The 13,827-nt window shown below is 37.9% G+C and overlaps 1 protein-coding gene across 2 annotated transcripts in view; it reads left to right on the top strand.

The window, feature by feature from the left end:
* Nucleotides 1–13,827, top strand: part of CUBN (cubilin) — a 273,318-nt gene that overhangs the window by 215,907 nt on the left and 43,584 nt on the right. For both annotated transcript variants that reach the window (XM_007081262.3, XM_042991151.1), the window contains 2 exons: nucleotides 1,927–2,076; nucleotides 12,589–12,789. In XM_007081262.3, coding sequence (XP_007081324.2) covers nucleotides 1,927–2,076; nucleotides 12,589–12,789 — 351 coding nt within the window. The remainder of the gene's footprint in view (nucleotides 1–1,926; nucleotides 2,077–12,588; nucleotides 12,790–13,827) is intronic.

The following is a 13,827-nucleotide window of genomic DNA, read 5'->3' as shown; positions in this document are numbered from 1 at the left end:
TAGCGAGAAATGCGGCAGGTTTCAAGTCTGAGAAGCAGTGATGTGTGCCTGCTGGCTGCGTTCAGAGGAGTAGCCACTAAACGCAAACCACTGTTTCGGAACAAGTCTGATGAAAACAATTAGAGAGAGTGATGTAGTGAATAGGTATTTCAGACACGAAGGAGAGACAGTGTGGTGGAAAGGGAGGAAGGAAAGGCCAGCCCAGGCCTAATTCCGGGTCCTCCTTCGCTTGGTTCTTGTGCGTGTGTGTGTGAGTGCATGACTGTATGTTTCAATATCCGTTTAGAAGGATACTGATATTTTCATATGTGATAGGTCAGGGAGTGATGTGGATTAACTAGTTAGTGGTTATATGCAAACAAATGTCATTTTAGTAGTGCTGATGTGAAATGTTGGGGTCTGGGAGTGAACGGTCAAGAAAGAATTCTTGAGACATCTTCGGGGCGAAAACCGTGGTTTTATTAAAGCACAGAGACAGGACCTGTAGGCAGAAAGAACTGCACTGGGGTTGTGAGGACTGACTGATTATATAGTTTCAGGCTGGGAGGACGTTAGGGATAGCTGAGTCTCTAAGGAATTTGGAAGCAAGGTTTTCAGGACCTTGAGGGGCTAGATGTTGTTAGGATAAGGTGATTTACTACTGTCTAGTAAACCCTTAGTCATGAGACCCTTCAGATGTGTATCAGTGTGCCATACGTTTGCAGGATGATTGCTAACTTATATCTTAGGGGGGGGGTGGTTAGAAATACAGGAAGTTTTCAAAGAGGCTATATATATATAATATTAATTGTATATAAAAAATATTATATTATCATATTATTTTATATTATATTATAAATATATACATATAAATATAAAAATAATATTTATTTATTTATTTGTTTGTTTATTTATTTATTTTGAGAGAGAGAGGGAGAGGCAGAGAGAGAGGGAGAGAGAGTATCCCTGTGGATTGATGTAGGGCTTGAACTCATGAACCATGAGATCATGACCTCAACCGAAACAAAGAGCTGGACACTTAAGCTTAACCAACTGAGCCACCCAGACTCCCCCAAAGAGATTTTTATATGTTAAAGGAGACTTACAGGAGGTCGGGGCTAATATCAAGCTAAGGTTGCCTTTTGCCCCTAGCAAAGTATTACCATTGAGGCAGATGAGTTCCTAGAGGAAGGTCACCCTGCCTGCCGTAAGTCCTTGTCAATGGGCTGCAAGTTGTAAGGAAATTTGACTTTTTTCTACATTTCTTTTGCCTTTGTTTTCCACATCAGTAAGAGGATGGTTCTCTATTTCTGACACCAGGGAATCATCCATGTGAGAATTTGATAAGAATTGGCATTAGTAAATTCAACATTTTTAAAAGCAGGCATTGCTTTTGTGGCCTGATTACAATATTAATGAAAATAACATAGTTTTCTAATGTTATTATAAGATATTTTAAAACCATTAAGTGGGGGCACCTGTCTAGCTCAAGTCAGTAGAACATTTTCCTTTTGATCTCAGGATCATGAGTTCAAGCCCTGCATTGAACATAGAGCCTCCTTAAAAAACAACAAACAAATGAACAAAACCATGTAAGTGTACAAATCACTTCATCTGTTTTATGTCTTTATCTGCATGAACCATATTCGATCTTTGCCCAGTTATCCTTTCCATATTATCTTCAAATTAAGTGATCTGCAATGGATTTTTGGTAAAATGTCTACTACCTAGCCCCAAACTCTGCAGCATTTCCTAAAACACATAGAATGTACTCATTTTGGCGGCATATGTATTTTAAAAATCAGAGCCCCATCCCCTTAGTTATTGTTTCTTTCATTTGGAATATGTCAGGAAATATGTCTCTAGAGAACTTGAGTCTTTCCCTCGCTGATAAGATCCTACACTTGAGAACAAATGTTCTGATTATGCCTTTTTCTTCCCACATAGGATGTGGAGGTAATTTCACCAACCCTTCAGGTTACATCCTTTCTCCAAACTACCCAAAGCACTATGACAATGACATGAATTGCACCTACATCATCGAGGCTGATCCTCTGTCCCTGGTCCTCCTGACTGTTGTGTCTTTCCACTTGGAAGGTAAGTTTATTCTTATGTAAATTACATTTCGATTCTTAATAAATGAATGAGTGATAAATAGAGCCAGAGGTGGTATAAATTCATCACTTGAAGGAAATATTTAAAATGTTAGAGTATTTTGGGGCCACCTGGGTGGGTCAGTCAGCTGAGCATTCTACTCGATTTGGGCTCGGGTCAAGATCTCAGGATACGTGAGATCAAGCTCCAAATTGGTCTCTGCTGACAGTGTGGATTCTGCTTGAGATTCTCTCTCTCCCTCTCTCTGCCCCTTCCCTGTTCGCGGGCATGTTCTCTGTCTCTCAGAATAAATAAACATTAAAAAAATAAAATGTTAGAGTATTTTTGATGTAAACATGATTAAAATTCCATTTGGTATTTTAAGACCATATGTACCATTCTATATATTCCCTCCAGATATGAAAAAGTAACATAAGAGCTTTAAGAATGTAACAGAAGCATCATATGAATTGCTTAAAGAAAAAAAAAAAAGTCTTGAAAGGTAGCACATGTTAGTGATAGAGGTTTTTTTTTTTTAAGATTTTTTAAAGTTTATTCTTTACAAATTAACTTTCCATTTCTAAATTATAATTAGCCTGTAGATTTGTCACGCTACCTCTGTGTAACCCAAATTTCTTTCTGTTTGGGTTAGTCTCCCATGCCCGTGAAAAGCTACAGTAAGCAAAATATCCTACAGTATTCAGCATTGAGGAAATTTATGTTTCATAAAGATAAGAATGACATGTCAGTACTGCTACATTGATAAATTATACAAAGCTTCTCTCACTTTATCCTTTTTCTATGACCTCCTTTTCCCACATCTCTACAGGTTGTAAATTTTGGCACATGTGTTTGCTAAAAAATGCCAAGTATGAATTGATGTCTGTCACTGTGAAAATGGAAAATGAAGTAAAATGTATCTTTTCAGCATTTGCTGGCACAACATCTCTGTAGTATAAAAATGTGTTCACAGTATGTGAAGTATTAGGGGAAGGTAAAACAGTGTATCTAAAATGATCCAATTTTGTATTTAAAAATAACATAAGAGACCAAACAGATGAGCAAAGGGAAAGGGAAGGAAAAATAAGATAAAAATAGAGAGGGTGGCAAACCATAAGAAACTCGTAAATACAGAGAACAAACTGAGGGTTGCTGGAGGGGTGTTGGGTTGGGGGATGGGCTACATGGGTGATGGGCATTAAGGAGGGCACTTGTTGGGATGAGCACTGGGGGTTGTATGTAAGTGACAAATCACTAAATTCTACTCCTGAAAAAAAATTTAAAAAATAGAAGTATTATAAGAGCAAAAATAATAATAATAACAACATGCGTAAGGCTATAAAGCAGTACTTTAAGAGTTTACCACTGTGCATAGATTTATAGGTGATATGTATTTTCTTCATACCTTTTCTATTATTTTTATAATTGGGGAAAAGTTGTTTTAATAGCAGGAGAAAAGCACGTGGCTTGGATTGTGCATTTGTTCTCATTAAATTACATAACCATAAAAATGTCATCTGCCAATATCCTTTAGAATTAAAAAAAGAGACGCCGGTAGATATACCATATAATATAGCCACAAAAACACTGCCAACGCCAATGGTATATGTTTTATGACAAAGGAACCCATACTGACCCCAAGCATCCTTGGGACCACTGGCCTGGGGTGGTGGGAGAGTGCACAGCATTTTAGAATGTATCCCGGGGCACCTGGGTGGCTCAGTCGGTTGGGCTTCTGACCTCGGCTCAGGTCCTGATCTCACAGTTCACAAGTTCAAGCCCCATTTCGGGCTCTGTGCTGACATCTCGGAGCCTGGAACCTGCTTCGGGTTCTGTGTGTGTCTCTCTTTCTGCCCCTCCCCCACTCATGCTCTGTCTCTGTCTCTTTCTCTCTCAGAAATAAATAAAAATTAAAAAAAAATTAGAATATGTCTCAATGCCACGTCAACCACGTACTAGTCAGGTGACTTTGTGCAAATTAACCTTTCTTTCTCAAACTCAATTTTTTTAAAATATGAAATAGTAGTTATGAAACTCAAATAATGCTTGTAGAAGCCTATTTTGTGAATTATAATATATCAGAGTGGCCACTGTTTTGTTATTTTTGCTGTTGCCACCATTCTGGCTCTCCAGATAGAACTTAACATGAGTTGCCTAGAACAAATACTTGTTTTTCCCAGATTAAGTTATTTGCTAACCCTCACCCCATTGAAAGGTTGATTTTCTTAATAAGATGATAGGCTTATGATAATGTCTTGTGACATTTCCAGTGTTGCAGGTACTTAGCATGTTTAAGTGAGTAATTTCCGGCTATAGATTAATTGAATTATGATGATTCCCAAAAAGGGTAACATTAATCAAATTTATCTTGTAATTAGATTCTTATCGCTAAGCATAGCAATGGTGACATTCACTGAATATCATTAACAAGCCAGATATTCATTAGCTACAGTAAAAATAACCTTCCACCTCTTCCAAAGTGAGCCTGAGGAATTCATGTTCATATGTTGTGATAAAACGGAAAGTTGTTCCCCTCAAAAAGCTGCAGGTTTATTTATTTTATTTTATTTTATTTTATTTTATTTTATTTTATTTTATTTTATTTTATTTCATTTCGTTTCATTTCATTTTTTTTCAGGAGACTTAGTCTTTCTAGCTAAGCCAAAGGAACTGTTTCTGAAAGACTGTCCACATTTGTCTAAGCATTTCTGAGCCCAGCACATCAACAGAGCCCTGTTGACCTTGGCAGAGATGAGGGTTCTAGATCTACTCTTTTGGTGGGTCATCAGCATAAAAGGTAGATCTGGCAAAAACAAGATGGGCTATCCCAGACTACAAAATACAACGGGGCCATATACTTGTATGCTGTATCTCCCAAACACTGACAATTGGTTAGGGAAGGTATTGCTGTTCAGGCTAGCATCCTGATGACTCCACTGTACCCTGGTGCTTTCACCATCGGGACACTGCAAACGTTCAGTGACCTACCTTCCACTACAGGAGGTTATGTGATCTTCTGTATTATATCATATATAATCTTCTATAATATATATTCTATATAATTACTGATGAAATATAAAAATTGCAGTGAAATCAATTAAAAGTCATGGGAAAAATTTCTGTTTGAGCATTTACAAGGCAACATTTTTTTTTTCCCTGAATGTCACCTCAAGATTGAAATGGCTCTTGGTATTTTTTTTTTTAATTTTTTTTTTTAATGTTTATTATTTTTGAGAGAGAGAGAGAGACAGAGACAGAGAGCAAGCAAGCAGGGGAGGGGCAGACAGAGAGGGAGACACAGAATCTGAAGCAGGCTCCATCCAGGCTCTGAGCTGCCAGCACAGAGTCTGATGCGGGGCTCGAACTCACAGACCGCGAGATCATGACCTGAGCTGAAGTCGGCCGCTTCACCGACTGAGCCACCCAGGCGCCCCATTGGCTCTTGGTATTCTTTTTTTTTTTTTTTTAATTTTTTTTTTAACGTTTATTTATCTTTGAGACAGAGAGAGACAGAGCATGAACAGGGGAGGGGCAGAGAGAGAGGGAGACACAGAATCGGAAACAGGCTCCAGGCTCTGAGCTGTCAGCACAGAGCCCGACGCGGGGCTCGAACTCACGGACTGTGAGATCGTGACCTGAGCCGAAGTCGGACGCTTAACCGACCGAGCCACCCAGGCGCCCCGGCTCTTGGTATTCTTAACAGTGGTGTTAAAAGTTGTAAATTATAAAAAATGAAAACCAGGGGTGCCTGGGTGGCTCAGTTGCTTAAGTGTCTGACTTCAGCTCAGGTCGTGATCTCACGGTTCATGGGTTCAAGCCCCACATCAGGCTCTGTGCTAACATCTTGGAGCCTGGAGCCTGCTTCAGATTCTGTGTTTCCCTCTCTTTCTCTGCCCCTCCCCTGCTTGTGTTCTCTCTCTCTCTCTCAAAAGTAAACATTAAAAAAATAAAATAATAAAAATTTAAAAAATAAAATGTAAAAATGTTTAAAAAGGGGCACCTGGGTGACTCAGTTAGTTGAGCATCCAATTCTTGACTTTGGCTCAGCTCATGATCCCGGGATCGTGGGATTGAGCCCTGTGTTGGGCCCCATGCTGAGTGTGGAGCCAGCTTGGGATTTTCTCTTTCTCCCCTCTACCTCTGCCTGTCTGCCCTGCTCACACTCTTGCTTACTCGCGCTATCTCTTAAAAAAAAAAAAAAAAAAAAAAAAAAAAAAAAAAAGGCTGTAAAATAGAAGAAAATTGACAAATTCAATACGTTTCTTTTGGTCAAAAAGGAAACACCAAAAACAGACAAAAGCTAACAATAAAGTGTAAGAGAGAAACTGTCAATGTTTGTACTTATTTTGGAATCAGACGTTCTTAAAGAAATATTTATTTAATTTTCCCAAATATTGAATGGTCACAAAGTGTAGTTTTGTGTTTTCATTATTCATGTGCCCAAGGAGATGCCTCGACATTGCTGGGAAGATGACAGACCATTTATTTTTATTTTTATTGATTTATTTTCTATAGATAAGATACTATAGATGAGGTACCCTATGGCAAGTGAAGGCCTTCTATTTCTTGATTTTTTTATCATTAAAATCAATTATAACATTGATTCACCTTAGTGAGAATGAAAAGTTTAAAAATTCTTAACTAAAAAATCCTAAATCTAGGCAACATTTTTTTTCTTTTTTTTTGAAGTTTATTTATTTTGAGAGACAGAAAGCAAAGGAAGGGCAGAGGGAGGGAGAGAGAGAATCCCAGGCAGGCTCTGTGCTGTCAGTGCAGAGCCAGATGCAGAGCTCAAACTCATGAACCACAAGAGCGTGACCTGAGCCGAAACCAAGAGTCAGATGCTTAACCGACTGAGCCAACCAGGCGCCCCTAGGCAAATTCTAAATTCAGTTTTTCTCAGATCAGTTGATAAGAACTAAATAGTAGAGTAGCACCTTGGCACAGAAATTGGAGACAAACAGAAAGGCAAATGTTTTGCTCACTCTCCTCTAAAGATGGCCTCGAAAGGCCCCAAGAAGATTAGGGCTAGATTCACAGAGTAGCCAGATGGTAAGTCCTCTGTAATATTTGGCTGAATTTTTAAAATTTACTGAGAGCTCCTGGTTTACAGGTCATACCTCATATAAGCTGAAAGAGAAAAGAAAAGAAAATTTAGTTTTAGATTTTTCCTTTTGCTCTTTTTCGCACAAAGAAGCCCAATGATTACATTTTGTCAATTGTCTTAGTTCACGTTACCCCCTGCCGTATAATCTAAGGTTTTATTTTTTAAAGGCATTTTTCAACTACTTAACCATTTCTTCTCTTTGCTTTCTTAACTGTTTCTAAAGAAATCAGAATGTAGGCACATTTCACAATGTATTATTTTAGAAAGCATTGGGCAATGCTTCTTTTGAAATAGTTACTCTTGATGGTTTATTCAAATTGGTCAAGCACTAGAGGTGAGAGTTCAGTTGTGTGGGATTCCCTGCTTGCCTGGGTTATAAGACTTTGGCCTGCACATCCTGTAGAGCTTAGTTCTATGCTGGCACATGCTTCTTGGTCCCACTCGGTCATTCCCCCATTGGGCAATCCAGTCTCCAAGCTACTAGGAGCAATGTTGACTAGGCATTGCTGCCCCCTACTTCATGTACCTTTTCCTAGAGCTCTTCACTGCTTTACTGAAAAGACTTTATCTTATCTACAGTATTAAAATAGTCCAACCCAAATGATTTTTCCCTATCTGTAGTCCTCTTAGATATCTCTGCCTCTCTATCATGGCTCTCAAGAAAAATTGCACTCTGAATCTAAATTTTACAAGTTTATACTATTTGCTGAATTACTCATCCTTGGTTTCCTTTCAGTTCTCTCCAAGTTCTTGGAATCATAATGGCGTTCAGAATTGAACATTTCTCTGTAATAAAGTCAGAAGAGTGTGATAAAAATTGTATTTCAATACATTGGATAGAGCCTTACCCATTTCAAACAATACAATCTCAAAGTTTTTTAGAAGGATGGAAAATAATCATCAAAACAAATCATGGAAGATTGCTTTACACTTCAGAGATTTCAGTAGTAAATATACATCAAATTATTTACTAAAGATAGAATTAAGAATGACTGGAGCTCCTTTTCTCATGATACAGGCTCTAGTCCAAGGAGAATGCATCATTCAATCTCAGGTTACCTCTTCCTGTTAAGTCCTCATATGTGTAATAAATGTTACCTCTTGGCCATAAACTCAACTTGGATATTTACCTTGGTCCTTGAAGAACTTCTTCAAGCCTTGACCAAGTTCCTTTCTCTTCCTAGAAGGCGATCATGCTAGTTGCATTTAACTATATTCTATTTGAGAGGTTTGTGTATATTTTTATTGTATATTCAATTGGTTTCCCCCTATGATTATGGAAGAGTGTTTAATATTATTATCTGATAACTGTGGTCTTTGTCACCAAGAATCAGACTGTGTGGTGATGTGATAAGTAGAGCTTGAGGAAAGGATATATATGTGTGAATTACTTTATCCCTATCAAGATAGTTATATCTCATTTTCTTATACTTTACCTTGTTTACGCTAATCCTCGTTATGTTCTTAGACTTCAGGTAAATTTTATAAATTCTGATATCATGTAGTGTTTGATTTTTTTATGGATAAAATTTAGAAGGACATCCTACCTTCAAGAAATGACTGCTGGAAAGGATATAAGAATGTCTTAACCCGTCAAGCAACTTGCCAAATATCATAACTTTCATAATATTGAGTCAGGCTGTGCAGATGAGCAGATTTTTTTGAATGGTTTAGTTGTTTGATACTCTCTCACCATCTACAAAAAGATTATAAAATCCTCTCTCAACTTCCTCTGCCTCTCCCCTACCCAATGTCCTTATTGTTGAACATAGATCTTTTGTGAACAGTTAATGAGTTTTGGTTGTATCTTGTTATAGATGCACCACTGCTATTTGGCAAACCTTCTAGAACTGAACTGGTTCCTTTAATTAATATTTTGGAAACATGATCAACTCTATGACACGTTTTACCCATGTTTCACAGCCTTTCCGTAATTTTCTAAGACAACCACCACTGTGATAGTCTACATCATTAGGTCAACAACTTAAAAACTAACTCTTTAATACTTAACAGATATCTGCATAGCAAACTATTGGATCAAAGTGGAACCAAGCTTTTAATGTAGCATTGGCAATATTTCCTTTCATTCTGTGATTTTGCTATTATAACTTTATATATTGTTGATGGCTAAAGATATTTTTAAGCTAATGCATAATATTTTTTGATTCTCAAACTCACCTACTCTGAATTTTTAAAATTCCAATAAAGATTTTGGTGGCTGGAGCACAAATTAAGAGGTTACAATTAAGGGTACATAATCTTCCAGAATTCAAACTATGCATCTGAGTTTAATGTATTTCTTTTTTTGTCCTATTTTCCCAACAACATATTGCTTCTATTTATATGGTATTGTCATGGAGTTAAGTCTTTCACATTTCTAGGAGATTTATCTCCAATTAGAAGCATTCCTATTCCAGGATTTCCAAAATGAAGAAATTCTTTGAGGTTAATTTAATAAATATCTTGAACTCATACTCAAGATTGAAATTGGGTAGAAACATAGCTAGGGAGCCAAATGTCCTCCATCAATTTTTTCTCTAAGATAATACATCTGAAAAGGAGAGGGGGATTTTTAATATACAGATATGTAAAAGAAAATGCATTTATCAAGCTTATTTCAGTTAGAAGTGGTAGATGATCTTCAGGTTAGCATTGATACAGAGTTTATAGGAAGAATGCTGGGCTATCTTCTCTCATAAATGGGAGGTTTAAAAATAAGAAGGGAGTAATGGGCTTCCAGAACAAGCGGAAGCAAGAACAAGAATCCTTCAGAATGCTCTCTTTCCTTCCCACTCCCGCCCCACCCCCATCTTTTGTTGCTTTCCGCACAACAACTTCATTTTCTCTTACCGCAGCGGACCTTCCGTCACATGTCAGGAGACAGCTGCTGATGTTTTCCAAGTTGAACATCTGTGGCTTCTTCTATTGACTCCCTCTTACTCAGTTACAGTTTGAACACACCTGATTGGTCTAGATTGGGTCCGACATCCTATCTTGAAGTAATCAATCTATCAACAGTGCTCAGGGTAGTGGGATTCTATAAAAATAATAGCAATGATTACGATTATGATCGTCCCTGGAATTATAATTTCTGACCCAGCAATTCCACTCTTAGGTATTTATCCAAAAGAAATAGAGATTTGTGACCATGCTGGTGTCCAGAATATGAAAGAACTCTTACAGGTCAACAATAATAGATGTATGACCTAATTTTAAAATGGCAAAGGGTCTGAATAGACATTTCTTCAAAGAGAGTATGCAAAGAGAGTATCCAATAAGCACATGAAAAGATGCTTAGTGTCATTAGTCGCAGGGAAATGCAAATCAACACCATAATGAGCTATTACTTTGTACCCACTAGGATAGCTAAATAAAGACAGACAATAACAAGTGTTGGTGAGGGGGTGGGAAACTGGAACCCTCATATAGTGCTGGTGGGGTGGTAAAATGGTGTAGCATCTTTGGAAAATAGTCAGGTCCTAAAAATGTTAAACAGAGAGTTACCATATGAGTCATCAATTCTAGTCCTGCTTAAATACCCAAGGGAATTGAAGCCATATGTCCACACAAGACCTTGTACGTGAATGTTCACTGCAGCATGATTCATAATAGCCAAAAGGTAGAAGCAAGCCAAATGTCCATTAATTGCTGAATGGATAAACAAACTGTGGTCTATCCATATATTGGAATACTACTCAGCCTTGGAAGGAATGAAATACCAACACATGCTGCAACATGGATGAAACGCAAAAACATCACGTTGAGTAAAAGCAGCCAGTGACAAAAGACTGCATATGACACAATTCTGTTTATGTGAAATGTCCAGAGTGGACAAATCCATAGAGATTGAAAGTAGGTTCGTGGTTGCCTGGGGTTGGGAGAGCAGTAAAGAGGGAGGGGTAAATGGGCAGTGATTATTAATGGGGCAGAGTTTATCTCCAGGAGAATGCAAATGTAGAACTGGGGACAATGTTAGATACCTCAGTTGCCGTGGTACTGTAAGTTAAAAACAACTTTCCAAGGGGCCACTTGATAAACCTAAAAAGAACCTTACCTTTGTACCAGTAACCCAACTTCTAAAAACATATCCTAATGACATAATGAGAAACTTCGGCAAATATCTATGCACAAGAGTGTTTGTTTCAACAGTATTTTTAATCAAAATAAGGTGGAAAAGGTAGAATTAGCAAGCAATGGAGGATTAATTGAACTTAATATGGTACATCTATATGTTAGAGTTTTATGTATGCATTAAATTCAATGTTTTAAAAGAATATTTAATCACATAAAATGTGTGGTTATGTTATTTTATGTTAATAAAAATTAAGTTACAAAAGATCATGCTCAGTATGATCCCAATAATGTTTTCACAGTGTCATTAACCTGTAAAAATGACTGCATAGGGTGCAGTAATAAGTCTTTTAAATATTTTGTTTATAGCGCTTTGCATTTCTCTGTGGAATGGCTTAGAGTATATATTTCTATGCATATATAATTAGAAAAAAAACAATGATATATAGATATGTATATCTAACAGTCACTAAACTCTTAACTAATGTTGTTTGTGTGAATATTTAAAAATGTTGTTCAGTGAATATTAAGGAATTTCTCATTATCTCTCCATGGTAGGAGTCCCTTATCTGTACATATGCATTAAGTTAAAACAGGGTTTTGCAGGATGCCTGGGTGGCTCACTGCGCTCAGCATCTGACTTCGGCTTGGGTCGTGATCACTCAGCTTGTGAGTTCGAGCCCCGCGTTGAGGTCTGTGCTGATAGCTTGGAGCCTGCTTTGGATTCCGTGTCTCCCTCTCATTCTGCCTCTCCCCCATTCATGCTCTGTCTCTCTCTGTCAAGAAGTAAATACACATTAAAGACATTTTTTTAGAGCAGGGTTTTGCAAAAGCAGTGTGGTTGACATTTTGGGCCAGGTGACTTTTGTCCTGGTGGGAAGAGGGGAAGGTGTGGGTTGCCCTGAGCACTGGAACATGTTTAGCAGGACCCCTGGCCTCTCCCCACTCCATGCCACTAGTGCACCCCAGCGTTACAACGAAATGTTGTCTTCACGTCTTGCCCAGTGTCCCTGGCAGGCAAAATTGTTCTCAGTCTGTAGTCACTGAATGAAAGGAGCCATTTTATAAAGGAAGAAAATTCTGGATTGTTTGAGAGCGGGATTTATGTATTGTGGAGATCTACCTGTTTTCTCATACCGCTTGCTTTATAACTAGGGTAAACATGGTTTCATCAGGACATCAAGTTAAATAGCGACTTGCCAAAATAGCTCTTGACTCTTCTTTTAATTTCTATGCACATTGCATGAATCTGCATTACATTTTTGTCTGAACATTGATAGCACTGGTCACCCGTGTTGTTTCTGATTCTAACGCTGGTTGTTCCATGCTCTATGCAGCTCGCTCAGCCGTAACGGGTAGCTGTGACAGTGATGGCCTTCACATTATCAGAGGCTCCAGCTTCTCTTCCACGCCTTTTGCCACCATATGTGGTGACGAGATCCTACCTCCTGTCACCATCGTAGGCCCGGTGCTGTTCAACTTCTACTCAAATGCATACACCACTGCCTTGGGATTCAAGCTTGACTATAAGATAACCCGTGAGTAGCTATAATGATATTGTCTGGAATTTGCTTCTTTTCTTGAGTCATTCCCATAAGGAGTTTTAATGGTGATTCATACATCACCACTTGAAGACTCAGACACATTAAGGGGAAAAATTATCAATTAGATGCCTGCTCTACAAGTACTCAGGCATTTTCTTCAAAAATCTACACAAAAAAAACAAAAAATGGGGGGAGGGGACCTTTTCAATGAACTTTGGGTAGAACTACTCTTTGAAAACCAAATGGAAGATTGGGATTTATTTTGGTAATTTAAGTTAGAATTAACGTTCCTGCTGTCTTTAGTTGTTAGTGTATTATATAAAGGTGACTTTTGGCCTCGACTATCCAGATACCTGTTTCATTTCCCCAAATCACTTTGCTAATGTGAAAAGCAGAATTTTATGATTTAGAAAAAAAGTTGAAGAGAATATTGTTGTGATGTTCTGTTCGGAACTAATTTTTAAATAAATACAAAAAGCATAAGGTCTAATGGAAAAGAAAAGATTGATATATTCAACTCTGTTATAATTTGCAACTTCTTTATTTCAAAGGCAAAGTGAAAAGGCAGGTCATGGATTGAGCAACGACCTTGGTAGCTACCAGGATCTTTTCATTCGCTATAGACGATTTAATCATGTATTTGAAAACCATAAGATTATGTTTCCCTATTTTCAATAGTCTTTTCCTCTCCTGCAATAAACTTGGTCAGGTCACTGGCCATTTTTAACACGCCATCCCAGTTTCAGTAACATGGGCACACAAATCTGGCCAAAGCTTTGTTTTGTTATGTCTTTACTTGACCAAAGGTCATTGCTGAAGTTAAATCGTTTTCTTTCACTGCCCCCCATCCACAGAGAAGACTGGAAACTGACTCATGAAAAAGGCTTCTACAATTCATTCACATTAGCTGTGACCTGAGTCCTAATAACCCCATTTGTAAAGTGTGGCTGTGTGTGGTTCCGTAGGTCCATGGGCACAAAGAGAATGGATGTGGGCACAGTAAGCATTCCTTCCCCCAGTTGTCTTGTTGAA

The sequence above is a fragment of the Panthera tigris genome, chromosome B4 (assembly GCF_018350195.1).
Source record: "Panthera tigris isolate Pti1 chromosome B4, P.tigris_Pti1_mat1.1, whole genome shotgun sequence".
Lineage (NCBI taxonomy): Eukaryota > Metazoa > Chordata > Mammalia > Carnivora > Felidae > Panthera > Panthera tigris.
This window is presented reverse-complemented; position numbering and strand designations above follow the sequence as displayed.